General features: G+C 48.9%; 2 protein-coding genes and 1 long non-coding RNA gene across 4 annotated transcripts in view; 1 reads left to right on the top strand and 2 right to left on the bottom strand.

The window, feature by feature from the left end:
• The first annotated feature begins 26 nt into the window (after positions 1 to 26).
• LOC133503067 (uncharacterized) lies at positions 27 to 5,211 on the top strand. 2 transcript variants are annotated; one of them, XR_009795622.1, is made up of 6 exons: positions 27 to 431; positions 506 to 593; positions 1,317 to 1,382; positions 2,306 to 2,446; positions 2,557 to 3,228; positions 4,275 to 5,211. It is a non-coding gene; the product is annotated as an uncharacterized LOC133503067 (long non-coding RNA). The 2 variants fall into 2 exon arrangements; XR_009795621.1 differs by having other exon boundaries at positions 27 to 552.
• nfatc1 (nuclear factor of activated T cells 1) lies at positions 2,312 to 19,849 on the bottom strand. Its single transcript, XM_061823335.1, has 10 exons — positions 19,647 to 19,849; positions 16,274 to 17,288; positions 16,044 to 16,203; positions 11,705 to 11,910; positions 11,175 to 11,347; positions 10,106 to 10,246; positions 5,241 to 5,296; positions 4,216 to 4,348; positions 3,734 to 4,027; positions 2,312 to 2,423 (listed from the first exon to the last, which is right to left on the bottom strand). Exons 1-10 carry the CDS (start codon positions 19,666 to 19,668, stop codon positions 2,368 to 2,370), a joined length of 2,256 nt encoding a protein of 751 aa, XP_061679319.1. The 5' UTR covers positions 19,669 to 19,849; the 3' UTR covers positions 2,312 to 2,367.
• The window catches only part of atp9b (ATPase phospholipid transporting 9B), a 33,369-nt gene continuing 24,719 nt past the window's right edge, over positions 17,159 to 25,808 (bottom strand). The window contains exon 28 of the transcript XR_009795468.1: positions 17,159 to 17,288. The gene's annotated coding sequence lies outside the window, so the exon portion shown is untranslated. The remainder of the gene's footprint in view (positions 17,289 to 25,808) is intronic.

Below are 25,808 nucleotides of genomic sequence, written 5' to 3'. Positions count from 1 at the left end.
TTTTTTTTTTTTTTTTTGTAAATTACCCCGAAAGATAAAATGTACATGCAAACGGCGAAATAATATGTTCCGCTTTCCTGGCGGCGTGCGCATGACAAAAGTGGACATGTTCCAATTTGACGTCATTGACTTCCTGTCCATCCCGACTGAACAACATTTCCCGTTTCCTGAGAAAAGAGAGCAGATCACCAGCGGATTATGATTTTGAAAAGGTTAGTGTCGACCCGTCCGGTGGCGAGAATTTCTTTCACGAACACTTTGAGCTGCACATGACAGGAAGTGCCCGCCGGCGCGCGCCACGCTGGCCCCGATGCTCTGCGGGGTCGCCAAGGGGGCCGACGTCACCGGTACGGGAAGGCCTCTCGGGCGGCCTCGCGCCCTCCCAACCCCCCCGCCGCTGGACCTGCGTGTTGAATCCGGCAGGCCGGGAAGTGCGCTGGTCGGCTAATGACGTTCCTCCACCTGCGCTCAACATTCTCACCTGCCATTATGCTCATTTTATTAGGGACCCGGGACCAGGCACCAGAGATCGCCGTCAGAAGTTCATGCGAGGTAACGGCAAACTGAGTATCCCTGTCTGGCTTTTTAAGAAGGTAATTAGTTGAAGCTGTTTGTCATATTTGCACCAGCTCCGAGCTCAACAGCCAAATATTAGGAACCGCTCTCCGAAGACGATTGACTCCAGAATAAAATTCCTTTCCAACAATCTGGCCAAAATGTAGACGAGGCATTGATTCCTCCGCCTTTGAGAGTTTTTAGTTTAGATGAATTGAAAGCGTGTCTTAGCATTTCAATTTCTTGCAGATGTTTGCTTGTGTTAGGTCGACCCAATCGAGGTCTTGCTGTCCTCTTTTTGCCTTCAATACATTAAATTTTTTTTCAAAAAATTCCCAAATTGCATCTAAATTGACAAGCCGCTCATCATCATCATCATCGATTTGTTTTTTTTTTTTTTTTTTTGAAACTCGTTTTGTTTTCCTTCAGTAACGTTCATGTCCAGGCACATCATACATTCTTACACATAATCAAACTTTCATCTTTACGTCGTAGCGCTGTCGTTTTGATCAACTTTTCCTGTCCTGTTTTTCAAATCGTCTGTCTCGCAGTTCTCGTTTTGTGTTACGACTTCCACGTCGCTCGCCTCATCTCGTGTTTACGTTTTTGCTTGCTGATCGCCGCACTTATTCATATTCAGCCTTTTTTTTTTTTTTTTTTTTTCTCTCGCGTTACGTCCCCCAAGCGAAGAACTTTACATGATTTTGGTGGCTTAATTTCTTTTCTAAATGTTCTGAGACTCGAACGTGTTCTCTCACCAGGCGCCGCCGGTCGCTGCCATCCAAGTGACGAAGTGGAGCTTCAATTCCCTCCGGGAGCAAAAACTGGTACGCTACACAAACCGTGTCATCGTGTTTTTGTAGTGCGCACATCCGTCCTCGCGGTGTCGCTGTTGTCACGCGTACTTCGTCGACGTGAGTTTAGTAGTCTTCCAGCTGACGGCTTTAAAAACATTTCTGAGTTTTGCATTTTTCTTTGGGGGGGGGGGCACACACACATTTCATTTGCAAATGTGTTTCGTCCCTGTTTCCTTGCCTTAAAAAAGCAAAATAGTTTTATCAGTGAATAAATTATAGCCCCCCCCCCCCAAAACAACATCACAGACATTTACAGCAGGTTGACAAATTAGACGAGTTGCTTCGTATAAAAAGTACTTTATTGCCTTGAACAAATTATTGCCATGTCCACGTTTAAAAAAAAAAAAAAAAAATATATATATATAACTAAGCGACATTCCCTCAACTATTTGTGTAGTGTGGATGATTTATTGACAAATAAACATCCAAATCCAGCGTAATGTGCGTCGTATGAACAAGTGGCCGAAAGAATAGTCTTTGGTAAACTTCAACGAGATGGCTTAAAGTTCTTAAATACACGCAGCGTATTTCAAAAAGGAAAAAAAAAAAAAAAAAAAAAAAAAAGTAACTTCAAATGTAGCAGGCTGCACGATAAACATGGGTACACAGAGCACATGCAAGCAAAATAAATATGGAAAATATTGCCATGTATTTCATATTGCAGCGTTTGGTCTTTGCTTCTTTGGTCGTGGCAGCGACGCAAAGTCAAATTTAGAAGAAGAAGAAGAAGAAGATTGTCCAACGTCTGGAGTGCGAGTTTGTTGAAAGTTTTTGGTTGTCGAAAGGCACTTTTAGATTCCACTTTGCACGACAACCGTTAGGCACTGGTCGCTCGCTTTTGCAAAGTGCAACACAGACTTAGACGACGTTTGGTCCTTTTTTTTTGTTTTTAGAAACGGAGGAAACGAGGCAAGCGTTGGACCCCTGGTTGCCATGGCGACGCGTTTTCGCCATTCTACGCGTGGCTGTGGACGGAGATGCTGGACAGGTCGTTCCTGATGATCTCATTGACTGAAAGACAAAAAAAAAAAAAGGTTTGGATTGTCATCGTTGAGCAAAACTTGTACTTGTACGCGTGTAGTTTGCGTATGTGCACACGCGCAAAAAAAAACCCCAACGCTTATTCTTTCGATTTCCTTTCCAGTCTGATTTGATTGACTGCGAGCTTGCCGCGTCGGAGGAGGAACGCCAGCGGCACCGCGGACCCGGAAGGAGTCCGGCACGGCGCCTTTCCGAGGCTTCGGCCGACCTTTGCGTCATCGACGCCTGCCTTGGTTGCCGGTGCAAAGGTACAGACTAAGTATTCGAATGAATTAGCTTGCGCTGCTAATTGAAGCTTTTGTTGACAGTTGTCACTGCTAGCAAACGGTTAGCGTAGCAAGCGTTTTAAATTTGGTTGCCATGACAACAGAGCAAACTGATCCCAAGGTACAGACCAAGTCTTCGAATGTATTAGCTTGCGCTGCTAATTCAAGCGTTGAGCACCAGACGCAACGTCTTGAACACAACAGCTACTGAAGAAATGGGAAAACCGAACGGCGCTTGCGGCATCTCGTGCTAGCGACGGAAAGTTAGCGGCAAGGTGAATGTTACGTTGGTAAAATTAAGGAAAAACTAAATGGAAAAAAAAGGACGGAATACACAATGTATTGAATTCATTCTTGCCAAATATCTCTCTCTCCTTTTCCTGAGCCACTCATCCTCACGAAGGTCGCCGGAACGCCGGAGCCAATCCCGGCTGAGATCCGGCAAGAGGCGGGGCTTACCCTGAACCGGTCGCCGGCCAATTGTTTCAGTGACGTGGACCAACTCAGAAGTAAGACAAAAGTCCAATTCTCAGGCACGACACGAAAACCAAAATCGTACGACGTTCATTTTACATTTCGCCCGTAACTTACCGCGCGGGCTTGTTTCTGTCGTAAAACGCGAGACTAATTAGCGTAGACTGGCCACCGACGTAACTCTTTGTAGCTTTTACGAGGCCCGAAAGGTGGTCTACGAAACGGCAAAATCCCAAAAACACATTTCAGTCGTCTGACTTTCAACTTAACGAGCGAAAGGTTACACCTGAGCGAAACCGCCCGAGCCGGGTTTTAACGACGTGACCCGCCACATCAAAATGGCCGGCGACGACTTGTTCAGAAACTGGAAGAAGCAGCGCAGCGTGTCAAAGACTTTTTGGCACCTTTGCTTTGGGGGTACCACAACTTAAGGAGGCCTGCGTGGAGTTGGTCCAGTTTTTAGAGCAACAATGGGAACTGCTGGCGTACCAGAGCCGCAATTGAACGCGTGTGTAACCAAAAAAAAAAAAAACTACTCACCGTCATCAAGGTACATCTGGTCCAGTTCCTGCGGTTCCTCCTTGATGCTGATGCCGCCCCGGGACGGCGGTCGGAAGCGGCCGGGGGTCTCCCGGATGATGGAGACGTGGGACAAGTCGTGCAATTTGGGGCCGGCGCTCGGGGAGGAAGGCGGGTCGGGCCGGGGGGCCGATCGCCGCTGAGGGGGGAAGAAGGGCTTGGGGGGGGCGTCGTAGTCGTCCCGCGGCTCCGTTTTGATGGCCGGAACCGCGACGGCGGGAGGAGACGGACGTGAGTCAGCGAGCGGGCCCGTGGCTAGGAGACCCGAACAAACACGTGATCAATGAGAGCTTGCGTGTCCGATGACTCATCGAGAACAGACGTTGGCTTTTCTTCGGCAAATCCTCACACGTGACAAACTAAAGACTCGACACGCCAGCTCTGGACCGGATGCGCGTTTTCAAACGACGAAGGCCCGAGCTCCCCCGAAAGGCCGCGTTTACCTGCGGACGGCAGGTAGGTGAAGCGCTGGTACTGACTCCGTTTCCTTTTGCCGTTGCAGACGTAAAAGTTGACGTGCGCCGGCGCCGAGAGACGCCGGTTGCGGTACGGCGGGATTTCCACCAGCAGCGTGTTCTGAAAGACAAAAGGACGAAAAAGCTCAAAGTCTAGAAATGCCGTTGTGGGGCGAATCCCGACGCAGAATCTTTGTGTTCAAACCGTTTCCATGTCGAATGGACTCAAATGACGACGACAAAAGGCCGGAAACGCTCGTGCCGATCCCGCGACGCGAGTGACCGGCGCCCGCAAACTGGACTTTTAACGGGGAGGAGTAAATGTCAACAAATGGGGCGTGAAGCCTCCGCGGGCCAAACGTTCCGGCGCTTTCTCTCTCTCGTGTGTGTAGAAAGGTGGGAGCAGGTGCAGCGCCTTGTAAAAACAAGACGCTAATCCCACCGCTGCCGCTCCGCTAAGTTCACCAGGGGAAAAAAAAAAAAAGTGGAGACCGGCACCGCCGCACGTAACGTGAGGTCATATTTTCACTTGTGTACACGAAACTCCGAACAGTTGTACGAATCCGGCTGAGATAAAAAAAAAAAATGCTAACTTGAAATCGACCCGGTTAGCGGAGTCATTGTCGCGTTTCTTCCAAATATTCGGCTCCGTTATTAGAATCACGATTCTTAGCTTTGCTACGCACAATCCGGGAAAACCAAAACCGAAAACCAGGAAAATGGAGTCCGCAGCCGTGAGCGTGACGCTTTTTGGACCGCTAAAACCGATGAAACGCGGGAGGTTAGAACTGCAACCGAGCCCAGTTTGGACCCGAGAAAAACAAAGCACTTGCCGGCGGAAGCAAATGGGCCACACTCAGACCGGCGACCTAACGAAGGGGGCTGAGTCGAGAAACGGGTCGGGAGCGGGAAATCGGGAAGCGGCGACATCGGCGCCTTTTTTTTTTTTTTTTTTTTTTTTTTTTGCGTGTGTGCTGATTTACGGCCAAACTGTCGACGACGGCTCAACTTACATGCTTGGAGGCGTCCCGGTCCACCTTGGCCTCGGTCTCCCACAGGTGACGGCCGTCTGCGCGACACCACAGAAAGAGAGAAAAAAGAAAAAGAAGGGGGAAAAAAACCACATGAGCGCAACGTCCCGGTTCTGTTACATCACTGATGGGGAAAGCAGCAGGGCGACGTCACGGCGGGCGGTCTGAGCGTCGTGACGGGGGGGGGGGGGGGGGGGAATGTGACGCCAGAAAAAAAAGACCCGACCCGACCCGACTCATTCCAAGGAGATGAGCGAGCGACGTGTCGCGCGGGATCCCGACGGCAGCTGGCGAGCTCGTTAGCTCCGCCGCGCTTTCCAACGCTTTGTTGAGTTCGCAGAACTCGTTTGATACTTTTTAGAGTTTTGCTTTGTGCCCTGATTTATTAATATTTCTGTTGTTGTAAAATTCCAAAAAAAAGGTATGAACGATATTCAGAAATGCCGCAGTCGAGGTACTGAATTTCCACTACTTTCAATTAAGGTACCGTCACACCCAGAAAGTCCAAACCGATCCCGCCTCGGGCCTGACGGTACCGCCGTTATTGTGGTTAGTTAGGGTCAGAATATTAGGAACGCCGATCAAAGTCGCGTATTATTTCTGTGTATGCTTGTATACACACAAATGTTTCCAATGTAATTAAAGTGGGTGTCGATGATGCGTAACAACCCCCCCCCCCAAACCCCCACCACCCCCCCGTCGGGAGGTGCTCGCGTCCAGCCTGAGAAGATGTCGGAAAAGCCGAGCGCGTTGCCGGTAAGTTTCCAGACGCGGTGAGCGGACGTCCAGCTGCCCGTGACCTCGCTCGCCGGACGAGGACCCCCGACAACCCCCTCGACCCCCCCCCCAAGCAAACGGTTTCAACGTCAGAATTGGATTCTAACCCTATGGCAGGTTCCAAACCTGCACAAATCGGGCCCGGTTTGCTGGAACGATCCCTCCATTCGTACCCTTCGGCAAGGCACTGAACCCCCGACCGCTCTCCACTACTGCTCTGTTCTGAGAAGGTACGACGCCCCCCATCCCGAGTGCAGCCGAGACCGAACAATCCTCGATCGGATCGGCACCAAACCGGACACCTGCAAACGTCGGAATTTTGACCCTCGTCCTACCCGTGCGCAAAGTTTTACGGAATTTATTTGTCTTCAAGCACGAAAAGAACACGCGGGACCTCCGTCCCACGAAAGCCGAAGCCATCGAACGGGAGGTCGCGTATCGTATTTGTCTCCGTCACAGTCGGATCGATGACGAGCAGGTACCAAACGTGACGGTCGGAACTTCTTTGCGTATTTCCTTTGGACCTCACTCCGTTGCGGTTTTCAAACCCAAACACGTCAAAGAGCCTCCATCCAAAATTCAAAGCACCGATCTTCTCGTTGGTTGCCGACACTAACGGCTGTCCCTCCGAATCACTGAACCGGGGGGGCCCGGCGAGTCGTGGTTCACATCTGCATCGCTCGGAACAAATAGACGACAGAGCAAGAGTGGCCTCTCCTCGCGATCCGCAAGTACCTACCAGACCACAACGCGCTGGACGACGTCCAATATTATGGCGAGTTCCAACACCGACTTCCTCCCTCCTCCCACCCAAACCCGGCGGCCTTCCCCCGACAAAGTCCCTCAAGGTCGCACAGTAAACTCAAGTGTCACGGTGGCTTGGTAAAGGGACTCAAGCGGGTCCTTGTGGTGACTAATTGGGCCTGGGCGGAGGCGCTTGAGCGGCAGTCGGGCGGCGGACTACAGTAAACACAAACACTCGGGCTCAAAGGCAACCCTTGTCCGTGCCTCTTCCTCGCTGACGCCAGATCTCTCGGGAGATGATGGACGCGAGCGGGTACGTAACCTCGCACGGCTGTACAAAGACCTCTAATCCCCGGACCCCTTCTCTTAGGTCCCGACTCAAACATTAACTCGAGCCCCAACCCTAAAGCTAACATAAAGCCCAACCCTGAACCCTAAAATCAGCCCTCCTCACCACTCTTGACCGACCCCATCCTCCGTGGTCTCCTGACCTGAAGCACCCTCGGCCTAATCCACGACCCCAGCCGACTCCCCCCGTCCCTTTGCTAACCAAGTGCCGACCTCCGGGTTCCTCCACCCCTCGTGCTAGATCCAAACAAACATTACCAGGTTGAAAGCGGTGTAAAACTATGCCTGTCCCTACAGTACCTTAAGATTTTAACACTTACGTTTGCCTGACCACAGAGCCCAACTCTAAGCCCGCACCAAAGCCCCTGACCGCAGCCCCAACCCTGATGCGTCCCGGGGGTACATTAGCGCGGACTGGACTCTGTCCGTTGCGGTATCTCCTGAGCATGAAGCAGTTTCAAGCCTGCGCGACGTCGTTCCGCAAGTCGACGACTCCAAGTGGAAGTTCACTGGAGGCATCGCAATCGAGCGGCGTCGCCGAAAAGCAGAGAGCGACCCTCAAATGCTAACGGAACCGACCGCGGCGTTCAACTCACGGGCCGGTAGTTTTCAGTCAGGCTTTTGACGGGCCGAGAACAGCAACGAGCGAGGCTAAAAGCTAACGTTCAACGCTGCGACTCAAATGAACAAACGAAATGTGCACCACGTCGCACATCGCGCACCACTTTTAATTAGCGATGGCGGCATAATCCCATAATCCACCAACCCCAACGCTCATCACAGTTTGTTTAGCACGCCGACAAATCCTCACACGCCTCCGGCAGAACCCGACACCGTCCAAAAGGAGCAATTTCCCAAATGGGTTCGCTTATCGGCCTTCGGCGTCGGAAAGCCACTTTGGGGGAGGGCGTTGGCGTACGACGCCCGCAGAGAAACGCCGACCCGGTTTGCGCGTGCCGGAAGAGTAGCGAGGCCGGAAGGAGGTCACGTGAGGCAAAAGTAAAATAACGCTCATAAATTGCCCGTAGGTGGGATTTGGAGTGCGGCGGCTGTTTGTGGCTCGGTGCCCTGCAATTGGCTGGCGACCAGTCCAGGGTGTACTTCGCCACCTGCTGGGATCAGATCTCCCGCGACACTTGTGAGGATAAGCGGCTAGGAAAATGGATGGATGCAGTTTTACACTCCGGAGTCGCGTCATCTGAGTTTCTTTACAACGGCGGGATTTTGTTTTTATTTTGGAGTAAAATAAATAATGAAAGAGCTTGGGTTTTGTTTTGTTTTTTTTAAATAGAACCAAAATATTTCTATAACTGAGTTTTAACATAATCACATCCTTTACACAATATAGAATTCCCCAAAATGTGAAATTTGTTTTTAGCATGAGTGATTATTAACATATGATGGGAATTTTTTTTTTTTTTAACTTGTATGGTTCTGGAATTAGTTAATTTGCACAAAAAAAACTATATAAATATATTTATACAAAATGAAAAAAAAAAAAATCATAAAATAAAATATACTATAAAGTCAAGCAGTAAAAATATGCATAACTGAAAGCGGAATTTAACAAGTACGAGTTGAATATTTAATTTTGTTTGTCGAATGGCGTTGACTCATCTAGAAAGCGGTTTGCGAGTGTGCTGGAAAGATCCGGAAGGTCCAAAAAGGGGGGGCGGGCGGTTCAGGGCTTTCCTCTGGCGTGACTCACCCACGCCAGGATTGCGATTTGTCATCCCAGTGGAAACACACCAGCGATTGTTGGCCTCTCCGGCAGAAAAATCAACAATTGATGTTTTTTTGCGCGGCGGGTCGGGTCGAGCCGGGCCGGGCACTGGTCGTCCCGCCGCCCGCCCGCGAGTGCCAGCGCAGGGGAAACTCTGACGCCGGGAGGAAACTCCTCCTGGGGGCCGCGGAACAATTATATAAGTCCGCAACGCGGGTCAGGCTGCGAGGCTTTGTCACGTTGCGAGAAGACGGCGGAAACTTTGGCGAGGGAGGGCGTTTCCGTGGCGGGATCGCCCGGGAATGCGACGCCGGCGCCAAAATCGGGGAAACCCTCGTCCAGGGCACGGCCGGGTACTTTCATTAGGTACCAAAAAGCCCACCGGGTTTCAGTAACGTTTGCACGCCCGTTTCGGGCGAGGGCTTTTGGCTTTCAAGTCCACAAAGTTGGACGTTGTGCTTTCAGGTCCAATTAGGGTTTTACGCCAAGGCAAGATTAAGATTTCACAAATTGGGGCGTTGATTTGTCCCACGTTAGGGTTACGAGGGTGAAGGGTGAAGGCTTCGGCTTTCAGGTCCATGTGGACTTTGGAGCCTGACCAAAAGTTTTCGGGTTTCGAATGAGGGTTTTAAGTAAAAAGTTTGGGTTTCAAGTCGTTGGTGCGGTTTTGAAGCAACGGTTCCGGTTTCGAGCGCACGTTTGGGGTAGGAATGAGGCCTCCGGACTGCAGTTAGGCTTTCAATTCCCATTTTCAGCTTCTTTGCAGCTGAAGACGTTTTGGAGGCCAAAAGCGCATGAGTCACAACGGCGCTGCCGAGCCGGTCCTTCCTTCCTTCCTTCCTTCCTTCCTTCTGTGCGTTCTCTCGCCCCCGCTGGAACAACGAAAGGCTTCCCTTGTTTTGGGGCAGGCACACGTGAGCGCTCGCCGGGCCGAAACGTTTTGCGCGTCACGTTTTCGCCCCGCCGAGGCCAATCAAGAAAATTGCCGTTTGTAAAACGGCCGCCGCCTCCTCAAAACCCAAATAGCTCCAAGTCAGAATCGCTCGCTCGCTCGCTCGCTCGCACACACACACACACACCCTGCTGAAGGAGGCAATGGAAAGTTGTGCAAATGTAAATGTGCCGGGTTAAAAATACAGCACATTAATGTGCACCACATGTGGCCCTCTGGCAAGCGAGCGAGAGGTTCTGAACGGAGGGAGGGGGAGCACCGGAGCTGGGCTCGGTCCAGGGGAAGACACACGATCCCTCTCACCTTGAGCCTTCTCCACAAACACCACCTTGGAGTCGGCCTGGAAGTTGTGCCCGTCCAGTTTCAGGGTCTGGCCTCCGGGGGCGGCGCCGCTCTCGGCGCTCTGCTTGTCCACCAGGGGCAGTTCCTGAGCCGACCTCTGGGCTGCAAAAAGAGAGCGAGAGAGAGACGGCGTCAGGGACAAACAACATGTGGGATCGGCTCCCGGACCCCACCGGTCAAACACGACTGAAACACTGGCGGCGAAATCCTTCCCAAATGCGGAGAAACGCTCGGCTCCGATCGCGGCGCCGATCCCCAGCCGGGCCCGAGCATCCCGACGGCGTCCGATGACGGAAGAGTTTGCTCCTAAACGTTTCCCATCTGCCTGCCTTCACTCCTCATTTTCTCTCGTTTGTTTTTTTTTTTTTTTTTTTTTTCTAAACTCCCAAATTTGAAAGCAAGAAATGTCCGCCAAAAAACAACAACGTGACTTTTCAAAATGAGAATTTCAAGCTTCTGTTGGCGTTCCAAATTGAAATTTCCAGGCGTGTTTCAAGCAAACATTAAATCGAGCATATTTGGAAGGGTGCTCCTCTCAGATTCGGTCGGAAAGGGTTTTTAAACGAGCGCTCGCCGGATTAGGCAAAAGAAAAACTGCAAAAAAAGAAAAGAAACCTCAAGAAGAGACCGCAGACGGCGGGGTCCCCCTTTCACGACGGACTGGTAGGTAATGGCTTCGGAGCAACACATGCTGCCATCCAAGCGACGTCCCCGCTCATTTCAACAAGACAACGTTTGCCACGTGTGACGACAGCTTTACTAACAACGTGTGGTCGCGGGTATCAAATTCAAAATGGGGGAAGACTTGAACATGGAATATTGGTTCTTTGTTTTCAATTAAACATTTGTTTGAAAAGATTAGCAAATCCTTGTGTTGTATTGGGTTTTTATTTACAGCACATCGTACACAACGTAGCCAACTTCAGCGCATCGGGCGGACATTGCGGTTCACCGTACCGTCCGAGAATCAAAATTGTCACGATACGTCGCCGGCACGGGCAGGCGGTCGGAGGTCGGCGCGCCAACTCACAGCACTCGATGGGGTTGGACGCGGCCTGGAGGGACACGGTCCTGCCGCCGGCCTGGTTGATGTGCACCCGGAACACCATCCGCACCCGCGTGTTCTTGCGCCCGATGTCGGTCTCGCCCTTGCGCAGCTCGATGTCGGAGTTGCGCAGCTTCAGGATGCCCGCGCAGTCGATCCTGCGGCAAAAACACAAACCGTACAGAAATACTGATTTATAGCATAATATGTTCGCGTTACAAGCAAAGTTTAGCGAGCTACATAAATCGTCAAGGTCACAAATGAGCGGTTCCAATTTGGATTTTGAGGAAAGGTCAAGACCGTGTCAGAATTTCCAATTGGGGCTCCGCAAAATGAAGACACGAGCGTCGAGTAAGACTCATTTATGAATGCTAACGGCTGCAAAGTTTTTTTTTTTTTACTCTGCAGCTAGTATTGCTGGGATGTAGTGCCGAAGGAAAGCGCCGGCAGTACTGAACGGTCTGCGGGGACCCAGGGGGTCCAGTCAGGGTCAGGTGTCGGCGTGGCGCACGTACATGGCTCGCATGTTGTTGTCGGGCAGCAGCGGAATCTCCAGCACTTTGGTGTTGTTGTTGCAGAGCGCCTCGTGGCTCGGCGTGGACACGGTCTTGCCGGTGATGCGGTGCACCTGGTAGAAGGCGTGCGGCCGCAGCAGCCGCTCGTCCGCCGTGCCGATGAACAGCTGCAGCGTCAGCGGCTCGCTGGACACGTAGCCGCGGAGCTGCCGACCAGACCGGAGAGTTAGCGTCCCGACCCCGGAGACGGGCAACAAAAACAGCGACAACAACGAAGAACTCCCGAGCAGGCGATCGGATTCAGCGTTCCGAGTACTGAGGTTTCGGGTATCAAACATGGGTTTAAGGTTTCGAGACTTTGGGTCAGGTTTTAAACATCAGGGCAGCGGAGGGTTTCAGGCTTAAGTAGGGTCTTCGACAAGCTTTGAGGTTTCCTGGCAAAGAAAAGGCGGCTGGAACAAGTCGTCTCTGGTTCTTCCCATTCCCGTTCAGACCCGTTTGAAGTCCGATGTCATATCTAAAAATCAACTTTTTTTGGTCAGCCAATCAATAGAGGGCAACCCATCGAGCTCCGCCCCTTTGGTTACCACACCCAGTACTAGTGCTACCGCAATTGCCGAGTACCAAAAAGTAAAATCATTTCGTGTGCGCTTGACATTGCCGCCCACAACTTGACAAATAATAACTAACGTCCCGTCGAGCGCGGAAGCGGCTTGAAAAACAAACAAACAAACAAAAAAAAAAAAAAAACTCCAGCGGTCGAGCAAGATGCCGGACGAAGGAGTTGCCTAATTACAAGCCGGCGACGCTCGGCTGCCACGGGGAACGCCGCAATCGACTTTTTCGCTTCGCAACGTGTGATTAGCAGACGCGGAAACGCGCGTTTGTGTCAAGAACGCCGCCGCTGCCTAGCAACGTTGTGTATTTGAGCGCCGCGTCAGAAAACTGGTCTCGGGCCCGCCGTTCGGCAACGTCGCGTGTTTAGCATCGCGGCTGGCGGTTAGCGGGAGCTAACGTTTTTGCTCTCACCAACTGACGACGTCCACATCAGAGTGCTGTCAAATTCCCCTTTAGTTGTAATTGATGAGATATAATTTATGAGTGGGGGGGGGGGGAAATAAAATAAACACACAAATAAATAATTTTTTGGCATTAAATAAATTCTGTAATATATATTTAATTCACTGTAAAAGTAAATTCAATTGCAATTAATATATTTTTCATTTGTTATCTTTTTGTTTAAAATCATTGTAACTGAGTTTTATTCCAAGTCTAGTGATCTGTTTTTCTTTTTTTAAAATTCATTACCAATGACTAAAGTAAATCTCAATTTCATTTTTGACATGCATTTTCTTTCAAATAAATGAAATTGTAATGTAATTCTTAGTTTGACTGTATATTTTTTTTTAATCCAAATAAAAGTTTCAGGATGTTTTTGGGAAAAAAAATAAAATAAAATACAACTTGTGTTTTGTTCTAGGTGTGAGGTTACATCTGTATGAGAGGAAATAAAAATGTTAATTTTAATTTTTGAACTGTTTCCAACACTGATTTTAAGGCAAGTTCAAATATTTTTACGTAATATTCTTGATTTTTACTATATTAGTCTGTGTGGCCATAAATTAGTGCTTGTTTGGCATTGTAAGGTGCATTACTGCCCCCCGCAGGACTGGGGTGGAACAACTGACTTTCACTCTCTTTTCCACTTCCTGTAATTCAGGTTTGAGCCTCGGTGGCGGTTCTGCGTTGCGGCGGGTGATTTCCTCCCGCCGCGTACGAACCCGTTGACAACGTTGGGCCGCGGCGCGGCCCCTCCCGACTCGCCGGCATTATCGCCCGGCGGAGGAATGCCGAGACTCCGCCGGCTCGAGGGGGAGCGAAACGATTAGATCAAAACAATCCAAGCGGTCACGCTTCTCGCGTCACATGATGCTCGCCGACGGCTACACGGAATCGACCGGATCCAGGCCAAAAATCCAAAACGGAAATCGGCCAAAAAGGCCTCGTGACAATTGATGAATGGGTCGTGTTTTTCGGGCCAGTTTGTGGAAAGCTAGTGAAGTTCCCGAAAAGTTTCGTTTCCTCATTCCGTTCATTGAACTGGCTAAGACATTTTAACTTGGTTAACGTAGCAAAAAAAACAACGAAAACGTGAAACTACGACCTCGCTAAAGAAGCTATTAGGCGAACAATCTTCGGAAAATGGCTGAAGAGCGTAAAGGAACGCCCAAACAGTTTTTCACGCTTGCTGGAACTTTCCGTTGGCTTTGTCGAAGACGCGTTGAGGACTTTGGATTGTCTTGGATGTTGACAAAATTGCAGTTCAAAGACCAAAATCGTCGTCTTTGCCGTCTCGGAAAACCGAAGGTAGCCGGCGTTGAACGCGGATGCTTCCCCCCCCCCCGAGCCGTCGTTACGCTACGTTTGTGCGACGTCGCGGCGGCATCAGAAAAGGACAAAAAAAAACAGCCCACGCTGCCCGGTTGGACTCTGGAAAAGGGAACCGCAGCAGAATGTTCCAGAATCAACTAAAGGGGGGTGGAGCGGCCTGTCTTCTGTGTAACGAGAAGGGGGAGTCGGGAAGGCGGGGGGGGGGGGGGGGGGGGGCGTTCGTTGGAGGCTCCCTCCGACACGGCCCGGCCGCCTGCCGCAAACGTGTGTGGTTTTCGCCATGATGATGTCAGCCATCGCACACGGGAACTTTCCTAAACAAAGGCACGTCTGTGCGGCGGCGGCGGAAAAGGGGGGGGCGGGCGGCCTTTGGCTTTTTTTTTTTTTTAAAGCAAGAAGACTTTCTTTCACTGCCTCCTGTCCCGAAATTGTTTGGCCTTACGCTCAAGTGAAAGAACCTGAAATGCGAATTTTGCCATTCACGTCGTTTATCAACTATTGCGATTAAATGAGGCATTTTTTTGTCGGACAAAACCGCTGAAAAGTTCAAAGAAAGTTTGGACAGCGCTACGTCAATTTTGTTGACGATCGAATTGCGTCTGTTTTCCGAAAGGTTGACTGACGATTCACAAAAAAATGGACGTGAAGTTTGTTGTCCGACGTGACACTTGCGATTTGCCAAGTTGCTGATTTTATTTTTCCTGACACATTCTTTTAATTTAATCTATTTGCTATCTTGTCCACGTCAGGGTTAGCTAAGCTTAAAAACTTGGTCGCGACTGTAAATTTTGCGTTTGATCTTTCCAGAATACGACGTTAGCACAGTTCTGAGATTCAGTTTTTGCACTGGGACTCTGGCCTCCTGCCGCGTTTGCAAGACGGGACCCGTTAGCTTCATCGTAGGCCCGCAAGTGTCCGCCGATGTTAACGCGAACGTCGAAGGGCAGACCGGCAAAAATCAAGCGAGTCGGGCCGCCAATCGAGCGGTCCCATCTCGGCGGCCGCGATGGAAAAACCGTCGCGTCGCGCTGGTCTGGACAGGAAGCCGCTGGCCGGCCTCATCGCGTCTCCCGTTCACGAAAGTGACATCTTGAAGTAGCTTAACGCCGCATTTTGACACAGCGGCGGCAAAGCTGGGGGGGGGGGCGTCGGAGGTGAGAAGCGGCGAGGTCGCTCGGGTCGACGGGCGTGCGCCGTGTGTGTGTGTGAGTCATGTTGCCGCGGCAACCGGGAATCAACTCTGGCCGAGGAAGAGGAGGTGCAAAATATTCGGGGGGGGGCAATGACACAAAAAACACTTGCATGTGAAAACTTCAGGCGTGTAGTTGGGATAAAACAAAAATGAGCAAAAACCTCAATAGTTCTTGAGACTACGGTAAAACAGTCCTGGCATTGTTGTCTTGTGGTCACGTAACGAGCCAGTACCAGGTTCTAGTCCTCAGATCACATTTATTGGAAGGATGATGAGTTCTATAAATGATTGTACAACCTCCTCTAGTCCAGTTCGAAGAACGTGTAGCTAACATCAGTTTGCGTCGAACCAGCAGAAACGACATCCGGCGAGAACCGTCCGGAGCACAACTTGGACCAAATGGCACTAAAATTTATTTGGATTCTTTGGTCCAAATGTAGTTAGCAGCGAAACCTTAAAGGTGCCCTCCACACGGAGCCTTCATCCGTACTAAGCTGGAACTAAAACGCTAATTCTGGTCTCACATTTGGGACACGTGCCCAGAGGTTTTATCAAAGATTTGATACTGAATTGAAATGTACTTGATCAGGAACCTTTTAAAGTAAACAGCGTTTCTTTCACGCCAGATATTACCCCAGAACCACAGAATCTTTAGTTCACGTTCCAAACCGAGAGGCAATTGCACCGTCTCGATCGGCGTAGGACCTGAACTCCTGAAGTCCACACACGCTGTGAAACATGATTCTGGTTGCAAACCTGTACGATGGGGTGTCCTCCGCCCAGAGCCTTCACCGCCCCCCTGCTGCCTTCGGTCTCATAGTGGGCCCGGTGGTGGGATTTGGGCTGCACCTCGATCTGCAGGCTGTAGGGTCCCGAGCTGGACGGCAGCTGCCAGTCGAGGGCCGGCAGGGACGGGCTGAAAAAGACGAGAAATGTGTTGTTTTCTTTGTAGATGCGACGCGCCGACGTTTGACGCGCTTCTGTACCTGATGTACTGCTTGGGTTTAGACCAGGAGTACTGGTGCTGAGGCAGGTCCAGGAACCCTCCGCAGTACACCTCCTTCTTCAGTGGAAGGCGGTTGGAGGAGTGCTCGTCTCGACACGGCACCCCGGATGTCAGCTCCTCGTTGCCGGGCTCCAGCTTGAGGCTGACGGCGGGGCCCAGCTCCAGACCGGTCCGCCGGGCCTTCACGGGTATGCCTTCGCCCAGGTCGGCCATGCCGTCCGTGCTCAGGGCGTTGATGGCCGCCAAGATGGCCGAGTTGGTGTACTGGTTGGTGTTGGGCAGCCAGGACTCCTCGGTGACGCTGAGGCGGGGCGAGGTTTGGGGTGACCGGCCAGGCGAGTGGTTGGGCGAGGGCTGGAAGTGCTTGTGGACCACCCCGCCGTCGTTGAAGCTGTACTTCCTCTTTGAACCGCAAGGGGAGTTGGGCCTGGAGCATCCCCGACCGACGAAGGGGTCGTCCGTCACGCTTGTCTGGGGTGACGTGGCGGGGGAACGTTTCGGGGAGCTGCCCGGCAGAGCCAGGGTGGAACCCTTAGGGGAGACGGAGGGAGACTGCCACGGGGAGTTCTGCGGCGATTGGTCGCAGTTGTACGAGAAGCTTGACTCATAGGAGGACGCCTCCGACTGGCAACTGCGGGACGAGACGCTGCTGGCGGGACTCAAGCAGCTGGGGTCCCGGTAACCGTCGGCACTGGGGAGCGTCAGCGTGACGACGGAGTTGACGCGCTTGGCCGCCGGAAGGCTGTCCTGCTCCGGGGCGTCTTCGGAGAACTGACCGTAGGCCGTGATCTCGATGCGAGGGCTCTCCAGGGCGGGCGCCCCGTCGGGACGGACAGAGTAGTAGCCGGCGGCGCTCAGGTCGTCCCGGCCGTCGAAGACGGGGGCCTCCGAGACCGAGATGACCGGGCTGGACTGGAGGCTCAGGTACTGCGGGGCCAGGCAAGGGTTGCCCAGCGGGAGGGCGAGGCTGACGTTGGGCGTGTAGCCGTACGAGTCTGGAAGACAAAAACGACTGTCAAGCTGAGACCGGATGGAAAAGCCATCATCTGAGAAGAACGCGATTCTTGCTCAAAAGGTCGAAGAATGACAAATCGTCTCGTGGAAATCTGCTTAAAAAGTTTAGCCCGGTGGTTGGCGCTGGCTTTCCTGGACCTTTTCTTTCCAGTTGGATCCCGGGATCTCGTCCAGGTCTTGAGAACAATGACACAACTTTTCAAATGCTTCGACTGGTAGAAATGGAGACCAGGTGGGTGGGGGCAGGGGTGACACATACGGCATAAAACCAAAAACTAAATATAAACTCCGTCTGGCCCGCTTGCGACCACACCCGACCGACATTGTTGTTTTTTTCCCCTCCTCTTCGTTGCAAGACGTGTGCCGTTTAAACACCGACGCAAAGCGTACGAGTCCAGAAACAGGCCGTGTTTTTGTTGTCGGTGCTGGGGGGGGGGGGGGGTCTACGGGGTCCCGTCCGTGCCAAAAAGCCTGCAAAGCAGACGTCGCATCAGCCAGCTCGAGAGGCTCCCGTCTGCTGTAAATTTACATGACATCAGCGGCACGCCGAAAACCACAAGAGCCTTTTTTTCCCCCCTTTTTCTTTTTCACGGACGACAAAGTCTGCATTTATGCCGCTGGTTCAACGCCGCGCTCGCCGTTTTGCACGATTAGAGATTTATTCCGACATTGTTTTTCGAAGTGCACAAGTCTGAAGGTCTGCGCAAAGACCGAGATCTATGTTGGACTTAACTGTGGAGTTCTCGCAGTAAGTGGACACGCCCACAGCGCTTGAGAGATTGATCATAAATCCTCATTTTATGTTTTGTTTTTTTCCATTATTGAAATTTTCACTGAAGGGAGGGACTTTAAACTTGACCACTTTTGAGTTTTGTGACATTTTTTTGGAGCTGAAATCCATTTTCAAAGGGTTTGTTCGTCGTTCAAGAGGGATTGCACGGAAAGAAAAAAAAAAAAAATATGAAATACGCTACTGATATTTTGCGTGCTTTCTTCTGGATTTGGACGCCGATTCAAACCCGCTTCACTTTGTAGAAATTATTCCGACCACTGCGTGGTAATTACTGTGTACTAGAAAACATACATATTTAGTTTGCGGGCCACACTTGCTTGTCGTTGAGGAAATCTTTTGGACTAGCTTAACATTTTTTTTTTTTTTAAAATCTCTAAATATGGGTTGCACAACAGCGTATTATTTCTTCTTTCTTATAATGGAACTCATACCAGCTGTAGTCTTAATAATTTTGAGGTTGACTTTCAGTATTTTGGCGGGTGTTCAACATTTTGCACCACTTGAACATAAGAATAAGCAACATTTCAATACAGTAAAAGTTGTAGGGCCGTGGTTTCATTCCTAACAAGTAAAAGTATTTGTTAGATATGACATTATGCGCAGTTTGAATATTAATGCAGGACTTAAAGAAATAACAAAAAAAAGTGTTGTTCTCATCAAAATATATTTCACATGATAGCTGAGTCAAATTGGAACCGTAATAAATGTTTCAAAACAGTTTTAAAAGATTAATTGTATATAAAGTTAAAGACAACTGAAATGGGCGGAACGGTGGCGCGGCAGTTTTGAGGACCGGGGTTCGAATCCCGGCCGGGCCCGTGCGGCCTTAACGTTGTGCGTTAATTGGAGACTCTAAATTGCCCCCGTCGGTGTGTTGTCCGTCTCCACGTGCCCTGCGATTGGCCGGCGACCAGTTCAGGGCAAACCCCGCCTCCTGCCCGTTGACAGCTGGGATTGGCTCCAGCACTGCCGCGACCCTCGTGAGGATGAGCGACTCCGAAATCGGACGGGTGGACAACCGAACTGGACGGCATGAAAGTCCAATATTTAATTTCGCGCTTCTGTCTCGTACCACAAGGGGGAGCCCACGCAGCACATTTTCACCATCACTGCTTTCGAATGACATATTTTGGAAAAAAGAATAACTACAAAACTTGAATTTCTAAAACTAAGTCTCGAGGGTGCTTTTAGGGAGTGAAAAAAGGCGACAAAAAATTGTTACAAAGTGTCCGAAATTCCCACAAGGAGTCGAGTACTTGAACATCTCTTCCTAAAACTAAAAAGGGGGTCCGCTTTTTATTGTCGGGTTCTGATTCAGATGGGTCGCAGCTTTTGTTGCTGTGAAATATAACTTTAATTTTAATATAACTTTTTAAAGGGTAATAAATGAAGCACCGAAAAGTTTGCGTCCTCATTTTGGCGTCTGCGGCGCCGTCGGGAAGCGGGCCAAGTGCCACACGGACGTGTCAAATGTGCCACCGGAGGTTTGAGAAAGACTTCCCGGCCGACACCGCGCGAACAACATACACAAAAAGTCCAAACTCACCCTCCTCGGCTGATTTCATCATCTCCTTTCCGAGCCGGGAAAAAGTAGAAAATGAAAAAAAAAAAAAAAAAGTGCGACGTGACGTCAAACCGCTGCAAAGTGGGTCGCTTCGAGATCCATAAAGTCGGAGCGCTCCGGTAGTTCCCCCGCTGGCCAAAAGCAGTTCTACAAAAGCAGCCCGATCGGTTCTTCGCTGCTGAGCTGGGGACTCCAAAAAGGGGTTCGGTTGCGGCGGAAGGGGGGTGGGGTCGGGGGTGGGGGATCCTGCTCGTGTCCCGTCGCCCGTGACGCAGCGCTCGGCCTGTGCGCCGCCGCCGGAGCGCCTTATAAACCGGGGGATCACCTCAAGAGGATCTCCGGGCCCCGCCCCGTGACGCAACAAGCGCCATCCGGTGGAGGTCCGTGGCGGGTGCGCGCGCAGCCACGGGGGGAGGGGGTGGGGGGTTGAATTGTTGTGTCGAGTTTTGTTTTGTTTTGGACGCAGCTGGGGACGAGAGAGGCCGGCGGGGAATCCTGGACGGAGGAGGGGGCAACAAACAGCACCGAGTCCAAAGAACCGGGCCAGAACGTTGACGGATGCAAACAATTACCAACAGCAGAGAGTCTTAATGAGCTCAAAATAAATCAAATAAAAATAAAAATGACATTGAAACTGGGCAAAAAAAAAAAAAATAAGAGCACGTGCAGTCAGCTGATCAGGAACTTCTACAAAGATGCAGTTAGAAAAAATGAGGAGGACAAAAGATCATAAAATGAAGATCATTATCATATTGGCAAATGCGAATCAATCAATATTTTTCAGAAGAGCAAATCATCGCTTAGCTTTTGTAGCCAAATATTGCTAACCCTACTATAAAAGGAAATAATTTCATTTAAATGAATTAATAATGCATACAATTAAAGGAGAAAAAAATAAATGAATTTAGCAAAAAGTAGTGATCAAATATGAAAACATGATATAAAACATCATCATAGAAAAATGAATATAAAACAATTCAATACAAAATGGAATAGATGTAATAAAAGTTAAAAGAAAATTTCTTACTGTACATTTATCAATTACACATTTACGTAAATATAAATGTATACTAATGAAGTGAATATAAATGCAACAGATTCATACCAAAAATTAACAATAAAAAGGAATATGATTGAAATAAATGAATAAAAGGGTATCACGTGACCCCGAGTCTTAACTCCCGTTTTAGGCACTATTAAAATTTTTGGTTTTAAAAATGTAGAGAACCGTGATCGTGATCGTTGGACGGCGCCGCCCCCTGCGGCAGTCTCGCAAGCGACGACGGCGCCCAACGAGTTCGCCGTCGCTGCGCTCAAAACAGCGAGGCGGCCGTCACGGGACGCGCGCCGTCTTCGACTCGGACGGGTCCGGACCCGCCGCCAAAGATTCTGCTCAAGCGCCGGCCACATCTTCTCACTGGACCTGCCTGTTTCTAAATGCAAGTTTATTAACGGAATCAGTTTGTGGCGTAATGTACAAAATATTGAGGAAAGGAAGCCATTTTGACAAAGATTCATTTGATCAAAAATGTCCAAATGGCGGCACGACTGCATTAGAATTCAGTGCAAAATATTTTCAGAGATTTCAGTGGGCTCGGACTTGTTCCTTGTGGTTCTCCCTTGCACGAGGTCCGCATGCCAGCCTCCAAGTCACATTGTTGTTGTTTTTTTGTTCTTCCTGATGTCGATCCGTTATTGAATTGAATTTGGCTGAGAGCAAAATGCCTGACGAGCTCAGCAAATGATTTGCCTCGGTATTATTTTGCAATTTAGCGCATCGCCGCTTTCATAAAAGACGTTCGGTCCCCTCAAAAGCACAACTGTCGCATCTTTGGCCTCATGGGGGGAAAAAAAAAAAAAAAAAAAAAAAAAAAAAAATCTCTCGTTTGCGTGCCGGGGGTCCTCACGGGCTGCGCGACACACTTGTGCGCTCTTCATAAATAGCCCTGGCACGGCGAGGTATGGTGGTGTGGGGGGTGGGGGTGGGGGTGGGTCATTTTGTCACCATGACGACTGCCACCACAGACCACAAAGTCCCGAGACGCAAGGGCAGAACATTTTGAGGGCACAAACGATGACGACGACAATCGCGTCAACGAGGGGGCCCTCGCGCCTCCTTTTCACGATGACGGAAGGGAAAATTTGCTCAAGATGGCGACTTCAAGCCACAACGCGAACACTTCCTGTTCAATTTCTTTATCCGATTGACACCGACGTCGATCTGTGCAAATTCAGCCTCGGGTTAACTTTCAAGCACGTAAAATAGTCGCTTTTCACCCCCAAATTTCCCCACTTCCCGTGCAAATTTCGACAGCTTTCCTTGAGAATTTTTCAGGCTGCATTTTACGACGGAAATATCAACCCTCATTCATGCGGAGTGATGAAACTTTTGATTTGAAAATTAGAGCTGCCTGGGACCAAAATGGCCAACTTCCTGTTCCATGCAAAGCATGGGTCCATGGAACTTTTTTTGTGGTTCAGTTCTGATTTTTAAAACCTGGAATTGTCTCCAAAACTGGCAGCTTAAAGCGAAAACGTGCGACCACCTGTTCCTATCTAAGGAGAGCATCTTTGAGACGCTTGTGCTTCCCGTTTGGACGGAAATGACCTCCCAATTTCCTGTGGATCCACCAAGAAAAGCACCTGGCGGACGCCTCAAAGGTTCCTGGATCCCGCACGACTTCTTCCCCATCCAATCGGGATCTTCATCCGACCTAAGAACTGCATTTTTAGACTATTTCCCCACCGACTGCGGGCGTCCCTCCAAAATAAAACGTCGAGTCTGGTTTGGAACATTTGATGATGTTTTCATGCGTTCAGAAGCAAAGTTCTGCCTGCGTCGCTGCTGACTCAACATTTGCTTGTCTTGGCGACTGTTTAAGAAAAAAAAAAAAAAAAAAAAAACTTCATGAATGTGTATTTTATGAAGAATAAGAGCAACTTGCCCTTAAAAGGTCGTCAGTGCTCACTTGTGAAGCTTTCCATTGTCCAACAAAGCCAACCTCGACCGCGTTCTCGTTCATCTACATTATAAAGGATGCCTCCCCCCCCCCCCCCCAAAAAAAAAAAATCAGATCTTTACCACTTTTTGGGCACCCAAAAAGTAGTGTGAAATTGCAAAATCCGTTGACTTATTTATTTTTCATCACATTCCTTTGGTTGGCCGCCGCCACTTCACTTAAATCAGAAATGAAATTGAATGAAATTTGCTTCCTCCCCCGTCTTTGGGGGTCATCTAGGATTGTCTATGTCAGTCGTTGGGGGCTTGTGCCACGCTTAAGATGAGATGAGGAAAAAGACTTCCGTTTGAATTTCGGGCCGTTTCGCCGACTTCCTCCTCGAACGGGCAAATTGAGACAAGTGCGGCCAGGCCTTGGCGGAGGTCTGGCAGTGTTTTTATTTAGCTCGGCGGCTAAGCTCTCTTCCTCCCTCCCTCCCGTTCTCGCTCTCTCTTCCTGTCTCCCATCAATGTTCTCCTTTTTCTCCGGCCGCTATGACGGAATCCCGCATTTCCTGTTGTGAAGGCCGCTGCCGGGCAACGGCCCGCGACAGGGAGGAGCCTCGTTTCTTTCTCTCTCTCGCTTTTTTTTTTTTAACTCCTCTCTTTCTTCCGCAGGGTACGGCGCGAAGGCTCCGAGCCGGACACAGCGCTTCGGTGTCGCGGCGGCGGCACCGCAAGCAAATGGTTAGCAGACAAGTTTGCTGGCGTGACTCATGCCCAGGAAGGACGGTTGGGGGCGGCGGGGGGCGGGGGGGGGGGGGGGGGAACAATTTTTGGAGGCTTGTTCCTGACTCACGCAACATTTGAACAGACTTGAATTAGTATTATTTATGGACACCATCGTGAACAAAACGCACATTGAAGAGGACTTGAACACACGCAATTGATCAAAAAGGAGCTGGAGTTTAAACTCCCAGTCAACAGGGGGCAGTAGAAAAAAGGGAAAAGACTTGCAAAAATGGTCCGTGTGCTGACAATTCCAAAAATTCACAAAAATATAACTTACTTGATACATGAGTAAATATCTAAAATACATAAAAACATGTAGTGAAACTAAAAAAAGATTTTTTAAATATTTAAAACCAAGAGTTGACAAAATGATACCAAAACTTTCAAAAATAATGAATACCACCCCGCCCACAAAAAAAAGATTTAAAACCTATAAGTACAACAATAAAAATGTTTTAAAAATATTTTTTGCAATTACTCAAAGTCAAAAGATAAAATATGCAGCAATACTGGTAAGTTAAGTAAAAAAATAACCATAGATTATATATAAACGGAATTAGTAATTTAGCAAATTATGGAATTTTTGTTATAAAAATGTAAATATGAGTATGTACTGCTAATTCAAAATAGATATTCAAGAATAAAATAAACCAATTTTTAAAAGCAACAAATTCAGAAAATTGTGTATGGTAATTTCCAAAATTATCAAATTACTAAAGCAAATTCAAATTTAATATTTGAAGAAGCAACACTAAAAATCATGGAAAAATAAGAGTGCAAGACTCAGCCAATGATGAAGTAACAAACTCATTTTAAATATTTGGTAAAAATCATCCCAAAAAAATTAATACATATAAAATCAAGCGCTCATTTATTTTCCTTACTGTTTATCCTCACTAGGGGCGGCAGAATATTAAATGATCGTTTAGGAATATCAAAAAGGAAGACAATGTCTATGAGGGGGAAGTCCCAGCATTAAAAATTACATCTAGAGTTCATTTTAATTAAATAAAATCAAGCATCGCATACTCGATCCCAAAGTTGAAAATAAAGCAAATGAGCGTTTGGCTCCGGCCTGAAACTTCCCCCACGGAGCCTTTCGAGGGAATATCATGAGTAGTAACTTTATCTTGGACTTTTTTCCTTCTTCTTGGAATTCCGAACGAGCGCCCAAGATGGACGCCGGACGCTTTTTGCTCTAAAGCGGCCACTTAGCTACTGCTTAGTAACCAGATAGGATAATAGCATAATAGCAGCTTTCCCTTTTTGGCTAACAGAGAGAGAGAGGGGGGGGGGGGGGGAGAGAGAGAGAAAAAAAAAAAACTCATCCAAGTGCAGAACGGAGGAGGGGGAGGGGACGAAGAAAAAGAAAAATCAACAGATGTTCCACGCATCTGCCGTTTGTGCTGTGTCAGTGAATTCTACATCCCAATTGTGGCCTGCGTGTGTGTGTGCGCGCACGCTAACGCTTTAGCACGGAGAAATTCTGAAAATGGGAAACTTTTGAATTCCTCCCGCCGCAAAGTCCCCAACGTCGGCGAAAACGTCAAACGCCATCGGACCGTCACATTCATCGCATCCTCCACAAACGACTTCCCTACGCCGCCTCGTCTTACTCGCTTCTGCGTAGAAATGATTTGTCGCTTTGCCCCTTGGCTGCTTTGGATTACTTGCCAAACGCCACTTTTTTTTTTTTTTTTTTTTAATTTAAGGGAAGATGAGGCACCAGATAGCAGCAGCTAAAGTTAGCTTGTTGCAGGAACCTCAAAAATGCTTCATCTTGTCAAAACAGCCAGTACTTAATATTTTATTATAGTGTTGTACAATACATAAAAAGCATTTTTTTTCCTCTCAACTAAGTACAAATTAAACCCCGTTTATAAAATGCTGGTGTTTGTCTCCATCTGGTGACCAGTTGCAAACAGTGCAGGCCAAAAACAAAAAGGGAAGAACTGAGGAAGAGCCCCAATATTTTCTTCAATTTCAGCAAGTCACGACTTAAATCAAACCAAGAAAATTAATGTCTAAAATTAGTTTTTGTTTTAATTCAATCATTAGCTAAAAGGTCAAAGTTTTGTTTTGTGTTCAGTTTTGTTTGGACTAAAAGAGTCAAGGATGTTGCTTTCAGACTTTTTCCTGCTTCAGCCAACAGCAGCTAATAATAACAGCTAGGAATTCAAATTGGAGCGAAATAAAATCCCTAAAAGTATTTATAAATCAACAAAATCAAGTTCTGCAAGATGTCAAACTTTTGGCGTTTGTCTCCATCGAGTGGCCACAAAAGTAACATTGCAAAAAGTGGCTGGGAATGTTTACAAAACCAGGAATATTTTCAAATATTTCGATATTTTCTTCCTTTTTATTTGATAGTGTTTGCAGATCAACGCAGCAGATTACAAATATCTAGAAAATAT

This window comes from Syngnathoides biaculeatus, chromosome 1 (genome assembly GCF_019802595.1).
Source record: "Syngnathoides biaculeatus isolate LvHL_M chromosome 1, ASM1980259v1, whole genome shotgun sequence".
Taxonomy (NCBI): domain Eukaryota; kingdom Metazoa; phylum Chordata; class Actinopteri; order Syngnathiformes; family Syngnathidae; genus Syngnathoides; species Syngnathoides biaculeatus.
Note: the sequence above shows the minus strand (reverse complement) of the source record. Positions and strands in the feature narration are given on the sequence as shown.